Source organism: Pseudophryne corroboree, chromosome 3 (assembly GCF_028390025.1).
Source record: "Pseudophryne corroboree isolate aPseCor3 chromosome 3, aPseCor3.hap2, whole genome shotgun sequence".
Lineage (NCBI taxonomy): Eukaryota > Metazoa > Chordata > Amphibia > Anura > Myobatrachidae > Pseudophryne > Pseudophryne corroboree.
The window spans coordinates 795647081-795671367 of record NC_086446.1 but is presented as its reverse complement, the minus strand read 5'-3'; the positions used below and the strand labels follow the sequence as shown (position 1 = coordinate 795671367).

At 52.6% G+C, this 24287-nt stretch overlaps 1 protein-coding gene across 3 annotated transcripts in view; it reads left to right on the top strand.

Moving 5' to 3' along the window:
- Window positions 1-24287, top strand: part of CFAP58 (cilia and flagella associated protein 58) — a 321538-nt gene that overhangs the window by 26404 nt on the left and 270847 nt on the right. For all 3 annotated transcript variants that reach the window (XM_063962655.1, XM_063962656.1, XM_063962657.1), the window contains one exon: window positions 22369-22665. In XM_063962655.1, the coding sequence (XP_063818725.1) occupies window positions 22369-22665 (297 nt within the window). The remainder of the gene's footprint in view (window positions 1-22368; window positions 22666-24287) is intronic.

Below are 24287 nucleotides of genomic sequence, written 5' to 3'. Positions count from 1 at the left end.
GAGGTCCATAAATCGGCGGCAGAAGACTTTCCTGTCTTCATAAGGTAGCGCACAGCACTGCAGCTGTGCGCCATTGCTCTCAGCACACTTCACACTCCGGTCACTGAGGGTGCAGGACGCTGGGGGGGGGCGTCCTGGGAAGCAATGAATTTACCTTAGTTGGCGAAAAATACATCACATATAGCTCCTGGGCTATATGGATGTATTTAACCCCTGCCAGTTTTCCAGAAAAAAGCGGGAGAAGAGCCCGCCGTGAAGGGGGCGGGGCCTATCTCCTCAGCACACAGCGCCATTTTTCCCACACAGCTCCGCTGGTAGGAAGGCTCCCAGAATCTCCCCTGCATCCTGCAACTACAGAAACAGGGTAAAAAAGAGAGGGGGGTACTTATTTGGCAAAATAACAGATATAAGCAGCTATAAGGGATAGACACTTATTGTAAGGTTGTCCCTATACATATATAGCGCTCTGGTGTGTGCTGGCAAACTCTCCCTCTGTCTCCCCAAAGGGCTAAGTGGGTCCTGTCCTCTATCAGAGCATTCCCTGTGTGTGTGCTGGGTGTCGGTACGTGTGTGTCGACATGTATGAGGAGGAAAATGATGTGGAGGCGGAGCAATTGCCTATAATGGTGATGTCACCCCCTAGGGAGTCGACACCTGAATGGATGGCCGTAATTAAGGAATTACGTGACAGTGTCGGCACGTTACAGAAAACTGTTGACGACATGAGACAGCCGGCAGCTCAGTTAGTGCCTGTCCAGGCGTCTCAAACACCGTCAGGGGCTACTAAACGCCCATTACCTCAGTGGGTCGACACGGACCCAGACACAAACACTGACTCCAGTGTCGACGGTGAAGAAACAAAACGTATTTTCCAGTAGGGCCACACGTTACATGATCACGGCAATGAAGGAGGTTTTGCACATCTCTGATACTGCAAGTACCACAAAAAGGGGTATTATGTGGGGTGTGAAAAAACTACCCGTAGTTTTTCCTGAATCAGATGAATTGAATGAAGTGTGTGATGAAGCGTGGGTTACCCCCGACAGAAAACTGCTAATTTCTAAAAAATTATTGGCACTATATCCCTTCCCACCAGAGGTTAGGGCTCGTTGGGAAACACCCCCTAGGGTGGATAAGGCGCTCACACGCTTATCAAAACAAGTGGCGTTACCGTCTCCAGAAACGGCCGCCCTTAAGGAACCAGCAGATAGGAGGCTGGAAAATATCCTTAAAAGTATATACACACATACTGGTGTTATACTGCGACCAGCAATCGCCTCAGCCTGGATGTGCAGTGCTGGGGTGGCTTGGTCGGATTCCCTGACTGAAAATATTGATACCCTGGACAGGGACAATATATTATTGACTATAGAACATTTAAAGGATGCATTCCTATATATGCGAGATGCACAGAGAGACATTTGCACTCTGGCATCAAGAGTAAGTGCGATGTCCATTTCTGCCAGAAGAGGATTATGGACGCGACAGTGGTCAGGGGATGCGGATTCCAAACGGCATATGGAAGTATTGCCGTATAAAGGGGAGGAGTTATTTGGGGGCGGTCTATCGGACCTGGTGGCCACGGCAACGGCTGGGAAATCCACCTTTTTACCCCAAGTCACCTCGCAGCATATCTGCCCCGGGGCAGAGGAAGGGGAAAAAGACTACAACAGACAGCTTCTTCCCAAGACCAGAAGCCCTCCCCCGCTTCTGCCAAGTCCTCAGCATGACGCTGGGGCCTTACAAGCGAACTCAGGCACGGTGGGGGCCCGTCTCAAGAATTTCAGCGCGCAGTGGGCTCACTCGCAAGTGGACCCCTGGATCCTGCAGGTAGTATCTCAGGGGTACAAATTGGAATTCGAGACGTCTCCCCCTCGCCGGTTCTTGAAGTCTGCTTTACCAACGTCTACCCCCGACAGGGAGGCGGTATTGGAAGCCATTCACAAGCTGTATTCCCAGCAAGTGATAATCAAGGTACCCCTCCTACAACAGGGAAAGGGGTATTACTCCACGCTGTTTGTGGTACCGAAGCCGGACGGCTCGGTGAGACCCATTTTAAATCTGAAAACCTTGAACACTTACATAAAAAGGTTCAAGTTCAAGATGGAGTCACTCAGAGCTGTGATAGCGAACCTGGAAGAAGGGGATTATATGGTGTCTCTGGACATCAAGGATGCTTACCTCCATGTCCCAATTTGCCCTTCTCACCAAGGGTACCTCAGGTTTGTGGTACAGAACTGTCACTATCAGTTTCAGACGCTGCCGTTTGGATTGTCCACGGCACCCCGGGTCTTTACCAAGGTAATGGCCGAAATTATGATTCTTCTTCGAAGAAAAGGCGTCTTAATTATCCCTTACTTGGACGATCTCCTGATAAGGGCACGGTCCAGAGAACAGTTAGAGGTCGGAGTAGCACTATCGCAAATAGTACTACGACAGCACGGATGGATTCTAAATATTCCAAAATCGCAGCTGATTCCGACGACACGTCTGCTGTTCTTAGGGATGATTCTGGACACAGTACAGAAAAAGGTGTTTCTCCCGGAAGAGAAAGCCAGGGAGTTATCCGACCTAGTCAGGAAACTCCTAAGACCAGGCCAGGTGTCAGTGCATCAGTGCACAAGGGTCCTGGGAAAGATGGTGGCTTCTTACGAAGCGATTCCATTCGGCAGATTCCACGCAAGAACTTTTCAGTTGGATCTGCTAGACAAATGGTCCGGATCGCATCTTCAAATGCATCAGCGGATAACCCTGTCTCCAAGGACAAGGGTGTCTCTCCTGTGGTGGTTACAGAGTGCTCATCTCCTAGAGGGCCGCAGATTCGGCATTCAGGATTGGGTCCTGGTGACCACGGATGCCAGCCTGAGAGGCTGGGGAGCAGTCACACAGGGAAAAAATTTCCAGGGCTTGTGGTCAAGCATGGAAACGTCACTTCACATAAATATCCTGGAACTAAGGGCCATTTACAATGCCCTAAGTCAGGCAAGGCCTCTGCTTCAGGGTCAGCCAGTATTGATCCAGTCGGACAACATCACGGCAGTCGCCCACGTAAACAGACAGGGCGGCACAAGAAGCAGGAGGGCAATGACGGAAGTGGCAAGGATTCTTCGCTGGGCGGAAAATCATGTGATAGCACTGTCAGCAGTGTTCATTCCGGGAGTGGACAACTGGGAAGCAGACTTCCTCAGCAGACACGATCTTCACCCGGGGGAGTGGGGACTTCACCCGGAAGTCTTCCACATGATTGTAAACCGTTGGGAAAAACCAAAGGTGGACATGATGGCGTCTCGCCTCAACAAAAAACTGGACAGATATTGTTCCAGGTCAAGGGACCCTCAGGCAATAGCTGTGGACGCTCTGGTAACACCGTGGGTGTACCGGTCAGTGTATGTGTTCCCTCCTCTTCCTCTCATACCAAAAGTACTGAGAATCATAAGAAGGAGAGGAGTAAAGACTATACTCGTGGCTCCGGATTGGCCAAGAAGGACTTGGTACCCGGAAATTCAAGAGATGCTCACGGAAGACCCGTGGCCTCTACCTCTAAGACAGGACCTACTCCAGCAGGGACCATGTCTGTTCCAAGACTTACCGCGGCTGCGTTTGACGGCATGGCGGTTGAACGCCGGATCCTGAAGGAAAAAGGCATTCCGGATGAAGTCATCCCTACCCTGATCAAAGCCAGGAAGGATGTAACCGTACAACATTATCACCGTATTTGGCGTAAATATGTTGCGTGGTGCGAGGCCAGGAAGGCCCCTACGGAGGAATTTCAACTGGGTCGATTCCTGCATTTCCTGCAAACAGGACTGTCTATGGGCCTCAAATTAGGGTCCATTAACGTTCAAATTTCGGCCCTGTCGATATTCTTCCAAAAAGAACTAGCTTCTGTACCTGAAGTTCAGACGTTTGTCAAGGGAGTACTGCATATACAGCCTCCTTTTGTGCCTCCAGTGGCACCTTGGGATCTCAATGTAGTGTTGGGATTCCTAAAATCACATTGGTTTGAACCACTCTCCACTGTGGACTTGAAGTATCTCACTTGGAAAGTGGTAATGCTGTTAGCCCTGGCTTCAGCCAGGCGTGTATCAGAATTGGCGGCTTTATCCTATAAAAGCCCTTACCTAATTTTTCATACGGACAGGGCAGAATTGAGGACTCGTCCTCAATTTCTCCCTAAGGTGGTTTCAGCATTTCACTTAAACCAACCTATCGTGGTGCCTGCGGCTACTAGGGACTTGGAGGATTCCAAGTTGCTGGACGTAGTCAGGGCCCTGAAAATATATGTTTCCAGGACGGCTGGAGTCAGAAAATCTGACTCGCTGTTTATCCTGTATGCACCCAACAAGCTGGGTGCTCCTGCTTCTAAGCAGACGATTGCTCGTTGGATTTGTAGTACAATTCAGCTTGCACATTCTGTGGCAGGCCTGCCACAGCCAAAATCTATAAAAGCCCATTCCACACGGAAAGTGGGCTCATCTTGGGCGGCTGCCCGAGGGGTCTCGGCTTTACAACTTTGCCGAGCAGCTACTTGGTCAGGGGCAAACACGTTTGCTAAATTCTACAAATTTGATACCCTGGCTGAGGAGGACCTGGAGTTCTCTCATTCGGTGCTGCAGAGTCATCCGCACTCTCCCGCCCGTTTGGGAGCTTTGGTATAATCCCCATGGTCCTTTCGGAGTCCCCAGCATCCACTAGGACGTTAGAGAAAATAAGAATTTACTTACCGATAATTCTATTTCTCATAGTCCGTAGTGGATGCTGGGCGCCCATCCCAAGTGCGGATTGTCTGCATTACTTGTACATAGTTATTGTTACAAAAATCGGGTTATTGTTGTTGTGAGCCATCTTTTCAGAGGCTCCTTCTGTTATCATGCTGTTAACTGGGTTCAGATCACAGGTTGTTTCGGTGTGATTGGTGTGGCTGGTATGAGTCTTACCCGGGGTTCAATATCCTTCCTTATTGTGTACGCTCGTCCGGGCACAGTATCCTAACTGAGGCTTGGAGGGGGGTCATAGGGGGAGGAGCCAGTGCACACCAGCTAGTCCTAAAGCTTTTACTTTGTGCCCAGTCTCCTGCGGAGCCGCTATTCCCCATGGTCCTTTCGGAGTCCCCAGCATCCACTACGGACTATGAGAAATAGAATTATCGGTAAGTAAATTCTTATTTTAGTAGTTAGAACTGTTGCTTATATATATATATATATATATATATAGTAGCAGAGGAATCAGCGGCACTCAGCAGACTTGGTATTGTGATAAAAGAGTCTTTAATACGGTCCTACGCCGTTTCGGGGACTGCGCCCTGTCTTCAGGGACAAATCATACACAAATACAGAGCACATTGTGTACACGTATATACCCTCCCAAACAGGTACTCATTGCCAGGATTAAACTCACCTGTCCAGCGCCGCCGCCAGCGTCGCGTCCGTCCGTGCAGCTGCACGGGTCCCGGGGCACTGACATCAAGAGACAGCGCCGGGCTGGGAGCCAATCCAAGACATGAGGTCTGCGTTGCTAGGTAACATCTAAAAACAAACCAACATGGAAGTTAGCCTTTCATACTGTCATAATAAAACAAAACAAGACCTAAACATCTAACACAAACATCACATTACTTGAAAAAAAATCGGACTGTTTAAAAAAGTGACCAGCAGACTGGGGCAACCCCCCGCCATCGCAACTAGTACCTCAGTCAGAGTGTAAGTAACCTGGTAAATGGAGATTATTATATAGCTCAATGCATCTCACTAGCCACATATCATTTTTGATATAATTATGATTAATGCTAAGTGGATCAACCTGTAAAATAAAGCACACTGCTGCAATTGCTGTTTATAAGAAGCATTGTAGACCTAATGTCTCATTCAAACCCCTCGGCGACAGGGTATCGAGAACATAAATCCACCTGCTTTCACGTTGCAGGAGGATTTTGTTTCGATCCCCGCCCCGGTGGGAAAGGGGAACATGATCAATAATGATCGCTCGCATGCTGGCTACCGTATGCGGGCAATCGGCTGTTCACTGACACCTTTTTCTATCGCTTGTTTGATGGCACTGCGATGCAGTGCCATCCTCTCTCGAAATTGCCTCTGTGTCTTGCCGACATAGGCAAGTCCACAGGGACATTTTAACATATAGATTACATGTGTGGTGGTCCACGTAACACGGTGACGAATCTTAAATTGCTTCCCCGTTTGAGGGTGACTAAAAGAGGAACCTGTCGTGAGAGTATTACATGTGGAGCAACCAAGGCATCGAAAGCAGCCTACCTTAGGGCACAAGAAGTGGGATTGTATTTGTTTGGTCAATGGAAAAATATCCAATTTAACTACTTTATCAGCAATACTTTGCCCTTTGGTATAACTGGGAAGTAGCTTAGTGCCTTGTAAGGCTGGTAATGTGTGGTCTGAATTGACCAATGGCCACAATTTCCTCGCCTGACTAACAATAGAGGTAGTTGCTGTGGTATACCTATTGACCCACGGAATCCTGGGAACCTCGCAAGACAAGGCTGCCGGTGGGATTACCGCGGGATTCAGTAAGGACTCCCTAGTATGTCTCATAGCTTTGATTTTACTAGCTAACAATTCCTCCCGTGGATATCCTCTTTCCTGAAATTTGTCCACCATTTGATCAATTGTCTCAATTGTTTGCTGTGGGTTAGAGATAATTCGCCTAGCCCTCAGCATTTGAGAATATGGTAAACCCTTACGCGTAGAATGCGGATGAAAGCTAGCATGATGTAATACCGAATTCCTGTCAGTTGATTTAACGTATAGATTGGTGTGTATCTCTCCCGATGTTACCGTAATGGCAACATCTAGAAAGTGAACTTCATGATCGAACATCTGGTAAGTTAATTTGACTGCCCCGTCCTGTGCATTATGTTCATCCAATAATGCCGATAAAGTCTCAGCACTACCCCTCCAGAAGATCAATAAGTCGTCTATGTACCTCTTATAGAAGTACATAGATGACTGGTTGAGAGAGCCAAATAAAGTGGTTCCCATGGAGTACATATAAGCGTTGGCGTACGATGGGGCCACTGGGGACCCCATCGCACATCCTGCAAGTTGTAAGTATATGCGCCCATTAAATGTAAAGTAATTCCGGGTCAATACTAATGTTAACAATTGTAGAAAAACTTCAATTGTTGGGCCCGAATATAAAGGGTTATATGTAATCAGATCTCGTACCGCCTCCACACCTGCATCATGTGGGATGCAGGTGTAGAGGCTGGTGACATGCGCACTACATAAAGTCAATTGCTCAGTGGGTATCACCATGCGTTGTAGATGTATCAGCAGGGTAGTCGTATCTTTCAAATACGAAGGTACTGCTTGAATGCAAGGATTTAAGTATGCGGCTAAAAAAATTGTCAGAGGGCACCGCAGCAAGTATATCTGTATCCCCACTTTGAGTGCCGACCCGCAACCGCTACCTATATATATATATATATATATATATATATATATATTTCTGCTGCGGGGTACACTGGGCTCCACAAGTCTGGACAATGGGGTGTAGAGTAGGATCTTGATCCGAGGCACCAACAGGCTCAAAGCTTTGACTGTTTCCAGAATGCACAGCGCCGCCTCCTATATCACCCCGCTTCCCAGCACAGGAGCTCAGTTTTGTAAGTTGGTGCTGCAGTAAGCAGGCACTTAACAGAGGGGCTGCTCCAGGCAGCCCTAAGAAAAGCTTTTTATGAGGTAAAAAGTGAAGACTTCAAGGACAGCAGCGGTGGTAGATGTCAGGAGACATTCACTGCTGCAGCTCCAGCTCTCCCCAGCGGCGCTGTACACTCCCGAGCCCTGGTTGCCGGGTACCTACAGCGGAGGCTCCGGTTTTCTTCATGTTAGACACACACGGCTGGGGCTCTCCAGGATCGCGTGGCCGCGCTTCGGGAGGTGGTAAGTGGGTCCCGCTCGCGGGACCCGGTCTTTATCGCGATCCGGCGCGGTCAGTGGGAGGCGGGCCGCGCACGCTGGCGGTGGACACTGTGGATACAGGTGATCCCACTAGATCACCAGGGCATGGGCGCAGGTCAGGTTTTTTCTTAAAACCGATTGTAATATCGCCCACAGTACCCGGTGGTTTTGCCAGCAAGGGGGATAAGGCTTAGACCTGAAGCCCCTCCCCCCAGCCCCAGGGTGCCATTTCCAGCAAGTGTTCCCGCCCTGGAGCTGCATCTCTGTCTTTTCCTCACTCCCTGTCAGTGTCTGCGGCGCCATTACTCCTCAGCTAACTGTTCCTGGGACAGCTTGGGCAAATCCTCCTGTGTAAAGCCGCCTTTTTCTCTGTGATTTAGTCACCATATCTCTCCTTTATCTCTGCTGGTGCTGACTACACTGCGCAGGGGTTTGGGTTTCGGGATATAGTGCTGCTAATAATTGTACTGTGTTACCTCATACTGCAAGTTATAACATGTCTGCTTCTGAGGGTAACGGTTCTGGGGCTGAACACACTGCCGGTGTTGCTGAAGCCACAGGCACATATGGGGAGAATATAGCAGATGTGGGCTCTGGTTCTGGGAGCTCCTAACCCCCCAGTGGGGCTGTGGCAACGGAGGCACATACTGACCCTCCGTGAGCCGCTTTTTCCACGCTTCCGCATACGCTAGTTCATAAACTAACATCCCCTATGGGACCCCCAATACCGGTACAACCGTATGTGGTCCCTGCAGCTAACCCGCCGTGGGCGGACGATTTATCTGCTCAATTAAAGAAGTCGAACCAGTCTCTGACTACTAAAAAGTCTGACCATCGCTCGCTTAGGTCTAAAAGGTCCTCTAAGCGAGCGCTCGTCTCCTCACAATCCACTGCTGTCACTGACACCTCGTCTGATGAAGACAGCACATACACTGGCCCCACAGGTTCTGACTCAGATACGGCTGATGGGGAGGGTAGTTCACATGTGGATGTTCCTGATCTTTTGGAGGCTATTATTTTAATTCTGCAGATTACGGATGATCCCGAGCCATCCGTTCCTCCTAAGAAACCAGATAGGTTCAAGCGTCAGAAGGTGATTAAACAAGTTTTACCTCACTCTGACCACCTAGTGGATATACGTTAAGAACCCTGGCAAAGCCCGGGTACGAAGTTTGTGCCTCAAAAGAAGATGCTGGCTCGCTATCCCCTCGCGCCAGAGCTGTCTAAGAATTGGGAAACGCCTCCTCCAGTAGACTCACATGTGGCTAGGATGGTGGTTTCCTCAGCTCTACCTGTCACTACCGTCACGTCTCTAAAAGAGCCTACGGATAAACGTGTCGAGGGTTGTCTAAAAGCGATTTACACCCTCACGGGTGCTGCACAAAGGCCCACTATTGCAGCTATATGGGCGGCATAGGCTATTGAAGCATGGGCCTTGGAGTTAGAAGCTGAAATCTCCTCTGACCATGCTAGACAATGCTTGTCATATATTGTCACAGCTTCTCGCTATATTAAAGAGGCGGCTTCTGATGCCGGTATCCTAGCAGCCAAGGCCTCTACTACGTCATTCCTGGCTCGCAGGATATTGTGGCTGAGATCCTGGTCTGTGAATCTGGACTGATAAAGCTGAAAATGTATCTTATATAAAACCCTTTATGAGGTCTAAGAATACTGTACGCTATTTACGTATGAAGTACCGTAAGGGTACGCATGTTGCGTAACAATCGCTTAGCCGTAGTCGAGACGCTCAAGCGTCACGTTCGCTCACGGCCAAGAGATCACGGGCAGGCACGCTATTGGCTGCTGACTAACTTAATGATTCGCTATAGCGTAGCGGACGCTCGGGACCACGAGGAGATCACCAGCGGCGCTGACGCTCACAATGTTAAACCTTTGTATCTAAACCATAAACAGTGTGTTGTGCAGTAAAACCTTAGTGTAATGATGGAGTGTAAATGCAACACAGAATAACCTTATTACCTTTAAAGCTGTTCGAGCGTCACCGACGCTCTGAGAATACTTAACACTATAAGAAATACACAGATACCGTGCTCAGGGTCCAACGCCTAATATATATATATTATGAATGATATACTTGCAAAAGAATTAATACAAATACAAATCATACACTACAATATAACATAGACTACCTAACCAGATAACTACACAGGAAATACAATACAATACAATACTATTTAAGGGAAAATAAGAGAGAAAGAGGGGAAGAGAGAGAGAGAGAGAGAAATGGCTCACCATAACAATACAGACAATATGATTGCAGCGAAGCTTACACATGTGAGGAACAATCGCTGCGCAGTTATTCAATGCTGAGAATCTTTGTGGAGAAAATACTTGACCTTACCCATACTGGCAGTCCCTATATACACAACCCTACAATACCGCATGGGACAGAAGCTAGACTCCATTTTATTAAAGCTCCCATGATTCCAAAGACTGCACCACATGGTTGAAAGGGGGAGGGGAAAATACCCGGCAGCAGCCATTTTAGATTTGCAGGTCCAAACACATGGCACTCTCTACTACACCACAATCACATAGCAGAAGACACAAGACTCCATTTTATTCCAAAATGTCCAAGCCTCAGAACAATGCATATGTTCTGATTTTACAATTCCAAACCATCTAAATCACCTTTCACAATTTCAATCCAACTTCCTAGAACCCTCTTATTCACTTTCACATTCCAAACAACTTCAGTATCTCAATAACCAGAGCATATTCATCACAAGACCAGATCACAATGTAACCACACATCTCAGCCCGCCACTGCCACAAGCACATGCCCAAACATAACTGCATGGTGGTATTTATGATTAACAAGATATATATTATAACTAACCAGTACAATCTATTTTAAATCACCATAGGCAAACAAATACCACAAATGCTATGCTACAGGTTGTCTAATGTCCCAGCTACCATCACAGATTCCCAGATCTATCACACAAACACCCAACAATCACACAACCAAGTTACAATATCCTATTTAAACCAGAAAGCAATCTGTCTATATTTCCTTATCTAGCCATGTGAATTCAATACTTAGCCTTTGGTGCCTGGTGATGATCCAGCCATGCTTCTGGGAGCTTTGTTCTGAGTGTAGCTTCATTACATCTGTTCTCTGAGGCCACCAGCAAAAACTGACCCCCAACCCCCCCAGACAGGAACTATCCTCCTGTGTGTCTGTTCCTAGGGGAGGGGTCTCTCTCTCTCCTTTGTATATGTTAATCAGGTTCAGCCCTGAAAATCTTAGTAAAAGGTTGGCTTGATCATCCATTGTTCTCAACAAAGTGATCTTAGCTTTTATACATATAATCATATCTATCCGCTGCAATGTCCCACAACTTCACAACCAGCATCAAACTAACCCACACATCATTCTGCTTGCTTCAATACCAAACATGATGGGCGCATCTGGTTCTGTTCAGATAATACATATTCATGACATCAATTCATCAGCCAATTCTAAATCTCCATGATGTCTGGTGCTTGACATTATTATAACCATGTACTGTATGAAACAAGCGCCGAATCCATCTCCGTGCCATGTCCGAGCAAATGCGTGTGTTTCCATATATTGCTGTGCTCGCTGCGCATATTTGCAAGTATAGCGACTTAAATGTGTGTGTGGTTTGTATGTTCTCTCTATGTAATATTTTTGACTTTGACAGGACTCTAGAAAAACCCTGGAGGTACTCCCTTTCAAGGGGGATATTCTGTTTGGGGAGGACTTAAATAAGATAGTGGCTGACTTGGCTACTGCCAAAACTGCCTGTCTGCCTAATACAGCTCCTTCTGTGTCGAAGGCCAAAGGCACGTCGTTTCGCCCCTTTCGTCCTTCAGGTAAAGCAAAAGGTCAGGCGTACCATAAGCAGGCCCGCACTTCCAAACCTGGTAAGCCGAAGCCCAAAAGATCCTGGGCTGCCCGTCAGTCAGCAGCCAAGACTGATAAGCCTGCCGCATGACGGGGCGGGCCTCCCCCTGGGGGATCCCAGGGTGAGAGGCCGGATTCTAGGGTATACCCAGGAATGGTTGAAGACCACTTCAGATGCCTGGGTACGGGAAGTCGTCACTCGAGGTTACGCCATAGCCTTCAAAAACCGCCCCCCTCATCGATTTTGCCAGACAGACGTCCCGTCGGACCAGACAAAGGCAAACACTCTGCATTCGGTGATACAGACCCTCCTGGATACAGGAGTCGTAGTACAGGTGCCTCTTGCTCAGAGGGGCCTGGGGTACTATTCTCCGCTGTTTCTAGTCCTGAAACCGAATGGGTCCTCCAGGCCCATTCTCAACCTCAAGGCACTGAACAAGTTTGTGAAGGTTTCCAAGTTCCGTATGGAAACCCTTCGCTCTATAGTTCTGGCCTTGGAACCTGGGGACTACATGGTCTCCCTGGACATACAGGATGCTTACCTGTATATTCCTATAGCAGTGTCACATCAACAATACCTGAGGTTCGCTATTGGCAACCTCCATTACCAGTTTCGGGCGTTACCTTTTGGTTTGACAACGGCTCCGCGAGTCTTCACCAAAGTTATGGCGGTGATGACGGTGGTACTCCGCCGTCAAGGGGTCAGGATACTGCCGTATCTGGACGACTTGATAATCCTGGCAAATTCCCCAGATCTTCTCCTGCGTCATCTGGATATGACGGTCCGGTTTCTACAAGTCCACGGGTGGCTCATCAACTGGAAGAAATCCTCCCTGGTCCCTGCTCAGAGCATGGTGCATCTGTGAGCGCTGTTGGACACTCACAACCAGAGGTTGTTCTTGTCTCAGGAGAAAGTCCTGAAACTTCAGGACAGGATTCGTTGCTTCCTTTCTTGTCCGCAAGTGTCGATACATTCGGCAATGCAGGTGCTGAGCCTCATGGTATCAGCATTCGACATGGTGGAGTATGCTCAATTCCATTCTCACCCCCTCCAGAAGCTGATTCTAGCCAAGTGGGACGGCCTGCCTCACCGGATCAGGTCTCAAATGATCTCTTTGACTCCGGAGGTCCGTCTGTCGCTGCTCTGGTGGCTCCAGGACCGACAATTGTGCAGAGTCCGTCCCTTCTGGATATCCAACTGGGTCCTGTTGACGACAGATGCCAGTCTAAGAGGTTGAGGAGCGGTGCTGGAGCAGCACTCCTTGCAGGGTCGGTGGACCAAGGAGGAATCTCTCCTCTCGATCAACATTCTGGAATTGCGGGCGTTCTTCAATGCGCTGAACCTAGCCCAGCATTTGATTCAGAACCGTCCTGTTCAAGTACAGTCGGACAATGCCACCATAGTGGCTTACATAAATCATCAAGGCGGCACTCAAAGCCGTTTGGCAATGAAGGAAGCCTCATGGATTTTACATTGGGCAGAACGTGATCTACCGGCAATATCGGCAATATTCATTCCGGGAGTCCTGAATTGGGAAGCGGACTTTCTCAGTCATCAGGATGTGCATGCCGGCGAGTGGGGCCTCCATCCAGAAGTGTTTCAACTCCTCGTGGAAAGGTGGGGTCTTCCAGATGTGGATCTGATGGCGTCTCGACACAATCACAAGGTTCCGGTCTTCGGAGCAAGGACAAGGGATCCCCAAGCAGCATTCGTGGATGCGCTGGCAGTGCCGTGGAGGTTTCGGCTGCCGTACGTGTTCCCTCCGGTGTCACTCCTGCCCAGAGTAATTCGGAAGTTCAAGCAAGAAAAAGGAAATCTGCTTCTCATAGCTTTGGCGTGGCCCAGACGACACTGGTTCTCAGACCTGCAAGGCCTATCGTCAGAGCGTCCACTTCTACTTCCACAACGCCCAGACCTCCTCGTTCAGGGCCCCTGTGTCTACCAGGACCTAGCCCGGCTGTCTTTGACGGCGTGGCTCTTGAAGCTTTCGTCTTAAGAACTAAGGGGTTTTTCTGAAGAGGTCATTAAAACTATGTTGTGGGCCCGGAAACCGGCCTCTGCTCGGATTTACCATCGGGTCTGGCATTCCTACTTTGTTTGGTGCGCATCTAACCATTATGACGCTTCCAAGTTTAGTACAGCCAAACTTTTGGCTTTTCTACAGCAGGGCCTAGATTTAGGCCTGCGTCTGGCCTCCCTCAAGGTTCATATTTCTGCCTTGTCGGTGTGGTTTCAGAGAAAAATTGCGACTTTACCTGATGTTCATACTTTCACTCAGGGTGTGTTGCGCATCCAACCTCCCTATGTCCCGCCTGTGGCTCCTTGGGACTTGTCGGTGGTTTTAGAGGCATTGCAGGAGCCTCCATTTGAACCTCTTGGTTCAGCTGACCTTAAGTGGCTTTCCCTTAAGGTGGTGTTCTTGCTGGCTATTGCCTCTGCTAGAAGAGTGTCGGATTTGGGTGCCTTGTCTTGTAGTTCTCCATATCTGAATTTTCACCGTGACCGGGCGGTTCTTAGGACTCGTCCCGGATATTTACCTAAGGTGGTTTCTTCGTTCCACCTTAATCATGAGATTGTGGTACCGGCCCTTGTCTCTCCTGACCTGTCTCCCAAAGAGCGGTCTTTGGATGTGGTACGGGCTCTCCGTATCTATGTGAAGAGAACTGCTTCTGTTAGAAAATCTGATTCTCTCTTTATTCTGTTTGGGTTTCACAAACGGGGCTGGCCTGCTCACAAGCAGACTTTGGCCAGATGGCATAGAATGGTGATTGCACATGCTTATGTGAGGGCTGGTCTGTCGGCTCCTGCTCACATTACGGCCCATTCTACTCGGTCTGTTGGACCTTCTTGGGCGGCCTGCCGTGGTGCGACCCTTGAACAATTGTGCAAGGCGGCTACGTGGTCCTCAGTGAACACGTTCATTAGGTTCTATGCCTTCGATACTGCCGCTTCCCAGGATGCTTCCTTTGGACGCCGGGTTCTTGTGCCCGCTACAGTGCGTCCCCTCCCATAAGGAACTGCTTTAGGACATCCCCTATATCTATCCTTGTGGAGCCCAGTGTACCCCGCAGCAGAAAACGAGTTTTATGGTAAGAACTTATCCTTTTTAAAACTCTTTCTGCGAGGTACACTGGGCTCCACAAGGCACCCACCCTGACGCACTTAGCTTCTTTGGGTTGATATGGCATTAGCTGCTGACACTTCTCTTGTCGTGAGAGTGTGGTGTATGTGGCTGCTAACCGTTGTCGTCTCTTTTCCTGCTACTGCATTGGGCTGGTTAACTAAACTAAGCTCCTGTGCTGGGAGGCGGGGTGATATAGGAGGCGGCGCTGTGCATTCTGGGAACAGTCAAAGCTTTGAGCCTGTTGGTGCCTCGGATCAAGATCCTACTCTACACCCCATTGTCCAGACTTGTGGAGCCCAGTGTACCTCGCAGAAAGAGTTTTAACAAGGGTAAGTTCTTACCATAAAACTCGTTATTTATATATATATATATATATCTCCTATATATTAGCCCAGATCTGAGACTTTGTGCTTCATTTGCTAACGCTGGGCGGAGTCACATAACTGGGCGGAGTCACATAGTTGAGCGGATTGGCCTAATCTGGATTTTGGCTAATATATAGGAGATTAGGAGATAGCCATAGGAGATCCCTAATCTATATGTGAACAATACCTCACACTGTATTCTGTCCGCGATTGTGCAGACACAACTGCACCACATTAAGCCTCCGTCGCGACTCCGCCCCCCCCTCGCCAGCCATTGGTGCCCACTCCTATGCAGGCCGCCCCCCCTCGCCAGCCATTGGTGCCCACTCCTATGCAGGCCGCCCCCCCTCGCCAGCCATTGGTAACTACAAACTCCACTCCACACCCATGCAGCCCGCCCCCCCTCCCCAGCCATTGGTGCCCACTCCTATGCAGCCCGCACCCCCTCGCCAGCCATTGTTACCCACTCCTATGCAGCCCGCCCCCCCTCGCCAGCCATTGGTGCCCACTCCTATGCTGCCCGCCCCCCCTCGCCAGCCATTGGTAACTACAAACTTCAGTACATCCCCATGCAGTCCGCCCCCCTCCCCCCCCCCCCCTCACCAGCCTTTGGTACAAACTCCGCTCCGGCACCCCCCCCTCCTCCCCTTCGCAATCCCTAACCTATATGTGACCAACACCTCACACTGTATTCTGGCCGCGATTGTGCAGACACAACTGCACCACATTAAGCCACCGTCGCGGCTCCGCCCCCTCTCGCCAGCCATTGGTGCCCACCGCTATGCAGCCCGCCCCCCCCTCGCCAGCCATTGGTGCCCACTGCTATGCAGCCCGCCCCCCCTCGCCAGCCATTGCTGCACGCTCTGATGCGACCCCCCTTCCTCGCCAGCCAATGGTGCACACTCCGCTCCGCCCCCCCTCCGCAAATAACTAAGACCGTCACAGTGGCCGCGATTGTGCACAGACAACTGCACCAGCTTCAGCCTCCGTCGCGGCTCCGCACCCCCTCACCAGCCATTGGTCCCCCACTCCTATGCAGCCCGCACCCCCCCCCCCCCTCCTCGCCAGCCATTGGAACACTCCGCACCGCCCCCCCCCCCCCCTCCTTTGCTAACGCTAGGCGGAGTCACAGGCACAGATCTGGGTGGCTGGATGCAGGCCAGGAACAGTCCCCTCCCTCGGTCCGCCCATCCCCGCCCAGTCCCCTCCCCATCTCCGCCCACTCCCCTCTCTCCCCCCTCCCCGTACACTCCCTGCACCCCTGGTGACACTGCAGCCGATGTCTGCTCACCTGCCGCACAGTCCGGAGGAGAATGCCGTGGACGACCACTGACTGCCGCCCCTGCCCCCCTCCCACCCGCGGCACCCACAGCATTCACATCATCCGCCACCCACCCCGCGGCACACACCCCACACCCTCCCACCCGCAGCACCCACACCTGCGGCACCCAGCGGCACTCACTCCCCCACCCGCGGCACTCCCGCCCCTCCCCCACCCATGGCAGCCACATCTGCAGCACCCCCCGCCCCTCCCCCCCACCCACGGCACTCTTGCCCCTACCCCACCCGCGGCCGTCCCGCCCCCTCCCCCACCCATAGCACCCACATCTGCAGCACCCCCCCGCCCCTCCCCCACCCGCGGCAATCCCGCCCCTCCCCCACCCGCGGCAGATGCCCCTCCCCCACCCGCGGCACTCCCACCCCTCCCCCACCCATAGCACCCCTCCCCCACCAGCAGCAGATGCCCCTCCCCCACCCGCAACACTCCCACCCCCTCCCCCACCCATAGCACCCACATCTGCAGCATGCCCCACCCCTCCCTCACCCGCGGCACTCCCGCCCCTCCCCCACCAGCAGCAGATGCCCCTCCCCCACCCGCAGCACACGCCCCTCCACCACCCACGGCACTCCCGCCACCTCCCCCACCCGTAGCACCCACACCTGCAGCACCACCCGCCGCACTCCAGCACCCTCCCCCATCCGCAGCACCCCCGCCCCTCCCCCACCGCGGAACACACAGCACCCACCACATCTGTCCCGCACCCACGGTACACGCCCCTCCCCCACCCACACCATTCCTGCCTCCTCCCCCACCGTAGCACCCACAAACCGCGCCGCCCCCCTCCTCTCCCACCCGTGGCACCCCCCCCCCCCTCCCCCACCCCCGTACCCACCTCTCCCCCCCCCCTACACCCCCGCACCCCTGCACCTCCCCCACCCCATACCCATCTCTCCTCCCCCCCCACCGCACCTTCCCCACCTGCGGCACCCACAGCATCCACCACATCTGCCCCCCACTTGCGGCACACGCCCCTCCCCCGCCTGCTGCACTCCCTCCCCCATCCATAGCACCCCCTCCCCCACCCGCAGCACCCCCGCACCTCCCCCATCCCACCCCCATACCCGCCTCTCCCCCCCGATACACTCCCGCACCCTCCACCCCACCTGCCCCTCCCCCACCTGCTGCACCCACAGCATCCACCACATCCCTCCCACCCATAGCTAACACCACCCCTCCCCCACCCGCGGCACCCCCATACCCACCTCTCCCCCCATACACCACCGCTCCCTCCACCCTTCCTGCCCCGCCCCTCCCCCACCTGTGGCACCCACATCATCCACCACATTCGCCCCCCACCCGCGGTACCCCCGCCCCCTCCCCCACCCATAGCACCCACACCTGCAGCACCCCCTCCCCTGCCCGCAGCGCATCCAGACCCCACCACACCCCCGCAGCTGCACCTCCCCCACCCCCATACCCACCTCTCCCCCACACCCTCCACCCCACCCGCACCTCCCCCACCCGCGGCACCCACAGCATCCACCACTTCCGCCCCACACCCGCGGCACATGCTCCTCCCCCACGCGCTGCACTCCTGCCCTCTCCCCCACCCGCAGCACCTTCGCACCTCCCACACCCCTCCCCCATACCCACCTCTCCCCCCCCCCTACACCCCACCTACCACATCCATCCCCCACCCACAGCACATGCCCCTCCCCCACCCGTAGCACCCACAACCCGCGGCACCCCCTGCCCCTCCCCCACCCGCGGCACTCCCACCACTCCCCCCCCGCTACACCCCGGACCATAAAACCCTCCCGCCCTCCCCCACCCGCGGCACCCACAATACCCACCACATCCGCCCCCCACCCGCGACATCCGCTTCGCACCCCCTACCCCACCTGTGGCACCCGCAGCACCCCCACCCCTCCCACACCCACGGCACTCCCGCCCCCACCCGCAGCACCCCCCGCCCCTCCTCCACCCACGGCACCCACCACATCCGTCCCCCGCACATGCCCCTCCCCCACCTGCGGCACTCCAGCCCCCACCCGTATCACCCACAACCCGCAAACCCCCCCGCCCCTCCCCCACCCGCAGTACCCCCGCACCTCCCCCACCTCTCCCCCTGCTACACCCTCGCACCCTCCCCCAACCCACCCCCATACCCACCTCCCCCCCGCACCTCCCCCCCCCGCGGCACACACAGCACCCACCCCGCGGCACATGCCCCTCCCCACCCGTAGCACCCACACCCGCAGCACCCACCACCCCTCCCCCACCCGCGGCACCCCCGCACTCCCACACCCACCTCTCCCCCCCGCTACACCCCCGCATCCTCCACTCCACCCACCGCACCAATAGCATCCACCACATCTGCCCCCCAACCGCTGCACATGCCCCCCCTCCCACCCACAGCATCCACCACATCCCCCTCCCACCCGCGGCACTCCCGCTTCCTCCCCCACCCTTAACACCCACACCCGCAGCACCCCCGCCCCCCTCCCCTACCCACAGCGCATCCGGACCCCCACCACACCCCCGCAGCCGCCACTCCCCCAACCACAGCACCTCCGGCCCCCTCCCCCACCCACATCATCTATAGACACCTTCCCCCATTCGTGGACCTACCACACCTCCCCCAACCGCAGCACCTCCGGACCCCATCCACGGCTCCCCTGCAGCCACCCCTCCACCCGCAGCACTTCTAGAACCTATCACCTAACCTCACCCCCCCTGCAACCCCACCTCCCCAAACACCCCCCCCACTACATCGCCCTTCCCCCATGCACACCACCTCCAGACCCCCTCATTCATCCACAGCGCCCCGCACCCACCCCTCCCCCACCAACAGCATCTACACTACCCTTCCGCACCCGCACCTCCCCCACCCGCAGAACCTCTAGACCCCCTCCCCCATACGCGCCCCCTCCACACCTACGCCTCCCCCACCCACAGCACCTCTGCACCCTTTCCGCCATCTGTGCCACTGCACCCACCCCTCCACCACCCGCAACACCTCTGGACCCCCTCCCGCACCCACCCCTCCACCACACGTAGCACGTCGGACACCATCCGCAGCCGCTACAAGTGATTCCCTGAATCGGGGTGATCAGCGGCATGGATAGGCACCTCCACCTCACTGAACCCACCCCCTTTCCAAACCGCCCACACACACACTGAACTTCTGTGAGTATAGTTGCTACCAATGGACATTGGATTAATAAAAAAAAAGTAATACTGTGGCCATTATGTGTCTAAGCGACACTGCTACCTGTGGCCATTGTGTATAAGTGGCACAGCTCCCTGTGGCCACTGTGTGTATACGCGGCTCTGGTACCAGTGGCCATTGTGTGTATAAGTGACACTGCTACCTGTGGCCATTGTGTGTATAAGCGCCACTGCTACCTGTGGCCATTGTGTGTATAAGTGGTGCTGCTACCTGTGGCCATTTTGTGTATAAGTGACACTGCTACCAGTGGCCATTGTGTGTATAAGCGGTGCTGCTAAAAGTGGCCATTGTGTGTATAAGTGGTGCTGCTACCTGTGGCCATTGTGTGTATAAGCGGCTCAGCTACCTGTGGCCACTGTGTGTATAAGTGCCTCTGTAACCTATGGGAATTGTGTGTAGAAGTGGCACTGCTACCGGGGTCCATTGTGTGTATAAGCAACACTGCTACCTGTGGTCATTGTGTGTATAAACTGCTTTGCTACCTGTGGGCACGTTGTGTATCAACGTCTCTGCTACCTGTGGGCACTGTGTGTATCAACGTCTCTGCTACCTGTGGCCACTGTGTGTATAAGCGGCTCTGCTACCTCTGGGCACTGTGTGTATAAGCGGCTCTGCTACCTGTGGGAACTGTGTGTATAAGCGGCTCTGCTATCTGTGGGTATTGTGTGTATAAGCTGCCCTGCTACCTCTGGCCACTGTGTGGATACTTGGCTCTGATACCTGTGTCCACTGTGTGTATAAGCTGCGCTGCTACCTGTGGGCACTGTGTGTATAAGCGGCTCTGCTACCTGTGGGTATTGTGTGTATAAGCGGCTCTGCTACCTGTGGGTATTGTGGGTATAAGCGGCTCTGCTACCTGTGGGTATTGTGTGTATAAGCTGCCCTGCTACCTCTGGCCACTGTGTGGATACTTGGCTCTGATACCTGTGTCCACTGTGTGTATAAGCTGCGCTGCTACCTGTGGGCACTGTGTGTATAAGCGGCTCTGCTACCTGTGGGTATTGTGTGTATACGCGGCTCTGCTACCTGTGGGTATTGTGTGTATATGCGGCTCTGCTACCTGTGGGTATTGTGTGTATAAGCTGTCTTGCTACCTCTGGCCACTGTGTGGATACGTGGCTCCGTTACCTGTGGCCATTGTGTGTATAAACAGCTCAGCTACCTGTGTCCATTGTGTGTATACGCGGCTCTGATACCTGTGGCCACTGTGTGTATAAGCTGCGCTGCATACACTAGCAGTATATACTACACTATGTTATTCATTGTGCCCTGCGGCCACTCTTTACGCCCTCACAAAGGGCTACGCCCCCTTGACAATTGTACGCCCTTCCCCCTTGCAATATTTACCCAATAGCATAAACTTTTTTGCAGGTAAAACTCCATATAATAACAATTATAGCACAGCTGAAGCACGTGCAGGGGATAACGGGTCGTAGCCTCTTGCAACGGTATTTTCTGTCTAACCCCTTGCCTCTCTTTATCCTCTCCCTACCATCCTGACTCTCCCTATCCTTTACCGATTGCACAGCGTTTCTGTACATTCCCTTTCTCCCCCCCCTCCCCCCCTACGCCTCTCTATCTTTTCTCATCCGGACACCATTTCTGTATGCCCTCTATACTGCCCTGCATTTCTGGATCTGTTATCTACCGGCCTGCGTATGTTCAAAGGTGTGCAGGGGTTAACGGGGAGTAGCTCATAACGACGGTGTGAAGAGCGCCCGTAGGGCGCGATGAATCACCTAGTATATATATATATATATATATATATATATATGTATATATATGTGTGTGTGATTCCCCATCACAGCGTCTGTCATGTCTCTCATACATCTTAGCGTCAATCATACTCTTTAGGGCTGAAGGCTCAGAATGTTCACACGGATGGCCTGAGATTGGCCATTTCGCAGCTTTGGGCCTGATTCACATGTAGTTGGAGTAGCACTAATATGGTGATACAGTAGGGGGCGTCACGCCTCCTGCTGTATTACTGATCCAATCTGCATCCTGAGATGCAACATCAGATCATCTCTGGCACCATCAGCCAAGGAGTCACGCAAGCCGGACTCTGCAGGACCTTCCAAGAGGACAGTACCGCTCCGTCTTCTGACGGAGATCCTGACCTCCCTCCCCCGCAACGGTGGCGACACCCTCCATATTGAGAAACGGAGGTTTACGTCACCCCAAATCATCATCAGACAGTCAGTCTGATGCCGCACTGCGTCCACCACCACAGACCCGTACTGCACGTGTGCAGTACAGGCCCATCGCATGCGCAAATACCGAAACATTGGTATTTTGCGCTGTGTGCCACAGGTCCAACGCAACCTGTGTACAATAGTATAATAATGATGATGATGATGATAAGAATAATATAAATTAATAATAATAAGCATAGGAATAAGAATAGTATGTAGTCAGTGATAAACTTTACATCTTTGTGTTGCGCATCAGCGAAAGGCGATTTCTCTTTCCAGTTGCCCCTACAGCTACAGCGTATCAGCCCTGACCGGTCACGTTCTAACGCTTTTGTTCTTGCAGGAAAAGGTGGAGAAGGTGGAGAAGGCCGCGACCGCGACGGAAGAAAATGCTTTTGAGCTTCTGGAGAAAGATTTCCAGGAGGTGCTCAGCGAGCTGACCGGGGATAAGAGTCTGGAGAAGTTCCGGATAGAATATGAGAAGCTTCACGGGGTCCTGAAGAAATCCTATGAGAATGAAAAGCGCTTGATGGCCAAGTGCCGGGAACTGAACGCGGAGATTGTGGCGAATTCAGCCAAGGTGGTTACAGCCCTCAAACTGTCTCAGGATGACCAGGCTACTATCGCCTCACTAAAAAAGGTAAAACAGTCATGGCCCCAGGAGCTCGCTTCCAGTACAGGTCCTTACATTACTATATAACTGTGTCTACTCTCAGTGTTATCCGCTCTGTGAGATATACGACAGGGCCAAACGTATGTGACCTCTCCTCCGAGTAGTGTGTTTGGCCATGTCACCTGTTGCTTACTTGAAATCAGGTATGCAGCCATGGAATCTCCATAGTCACAGCCGGTCCAGACCAATGTGGTACCCAAGGCAAGATTTAAGGTGGTGCCCCTTAAACGACATGGGGGCGGGTCTCCGTGCCTGCTGGCTCCCCACCACATGGCTTATACCCAAGGCTGGCTCTGTCCATAGTCTCACATCAGCTCCTTATTAATGTCACTAATGCCTATCACTGATACATCTTCTATATAACAGCTACTGGTTACAGTCGGGACTCCCTCCTTATCGGGATGCCACTGTCAATCTTCTGACCACCGTCATCCTGAAAGCCGGCCATGCGTATTATACCCACATAGGGAGAGGAATCAGTAGCAGAAAGAAAGAAGTACCAATTCCATGCTATAGGTCATTGGTACGGTCTCATCTAGAATACTGTGTTCAGTTCTGGAGGCCGTATCTTCAGAAGGATATCAATGGCAACTAGAATGGTGCAAGGTCTACAGCACAGAACCTACCCGGAAAGGCTAAAAGATCTTAATATGTATAGCGTGGGGCAGAGAAGGGAAAGGGGGGACATGATAGAGACTGTCACACATATCAAGGGTCTTACCAAGTTACATGAAAGAAACATTCTTCAAAGGAAGAGAAGTATTAGAACATGAGGACATACACTCAGACTGGAGGGGGGTACAGCAGGTTCAGTGGAAAACTGAGGAAAAATTACTTTACAGAAAGGGTAGTGGACAAGTGGAATAGCCTCCCATCAGAAGTGGTAGAGGCTAAGACAGTAGAGCAATTTAAACATAGTATGATTGACCGCAGGATAGGATGCCGGCGATCACAATACTGACGCCAGAAACCCAATCTGTAATATGTCGACAGGGGCTAGGTAAGTATGTTCCCCCCTCTCCCCTACCCCTCCATTACAGCAGCCTAACCCTAACCTCCCTCCTTAGTGCATAACCCTAATCTACCCCCATGGTGTCTGAACCTAACTTCCCTTCCCCGCAGCCTAACCCTTATCCTCCCTGGGTGGCGCCTTAACCTAACCCCCCCATCCCCCCCGCCCTAACCCAAACCCGCTCGCTATACTTACGGTCAGGATGCTGGCTGTTGGGATTCCAGCGTCGGTCTACTGAATCTGCCGGGATTCCACCGTTGACGTTTTGGCGGGTGTCGGAATTCTGACATCTGTATGCCGACTGCCGGGAATCCAACAGCCGGCATCTTCACAGCATCCCCTTGGGATACATCTGTCTACACCCTTGTTTGCATCCCACTCAGAATCAGCCCCAAAATGTACATCAGTAACATGACTGGTGTCTTTTCCATCAGTCGGTCTTGGACATTGGTGCAGCCTACAAACTGGCAGCGCCAGGGACAGTGTAAGAGAGCAGAAGGCCCGTCTGCATGCTCCGTGCAGGCCCCCTCCTCTCTGGCAGCGCCAGGGGCAGTGTAAGAGAACAGAGGAGACGTGT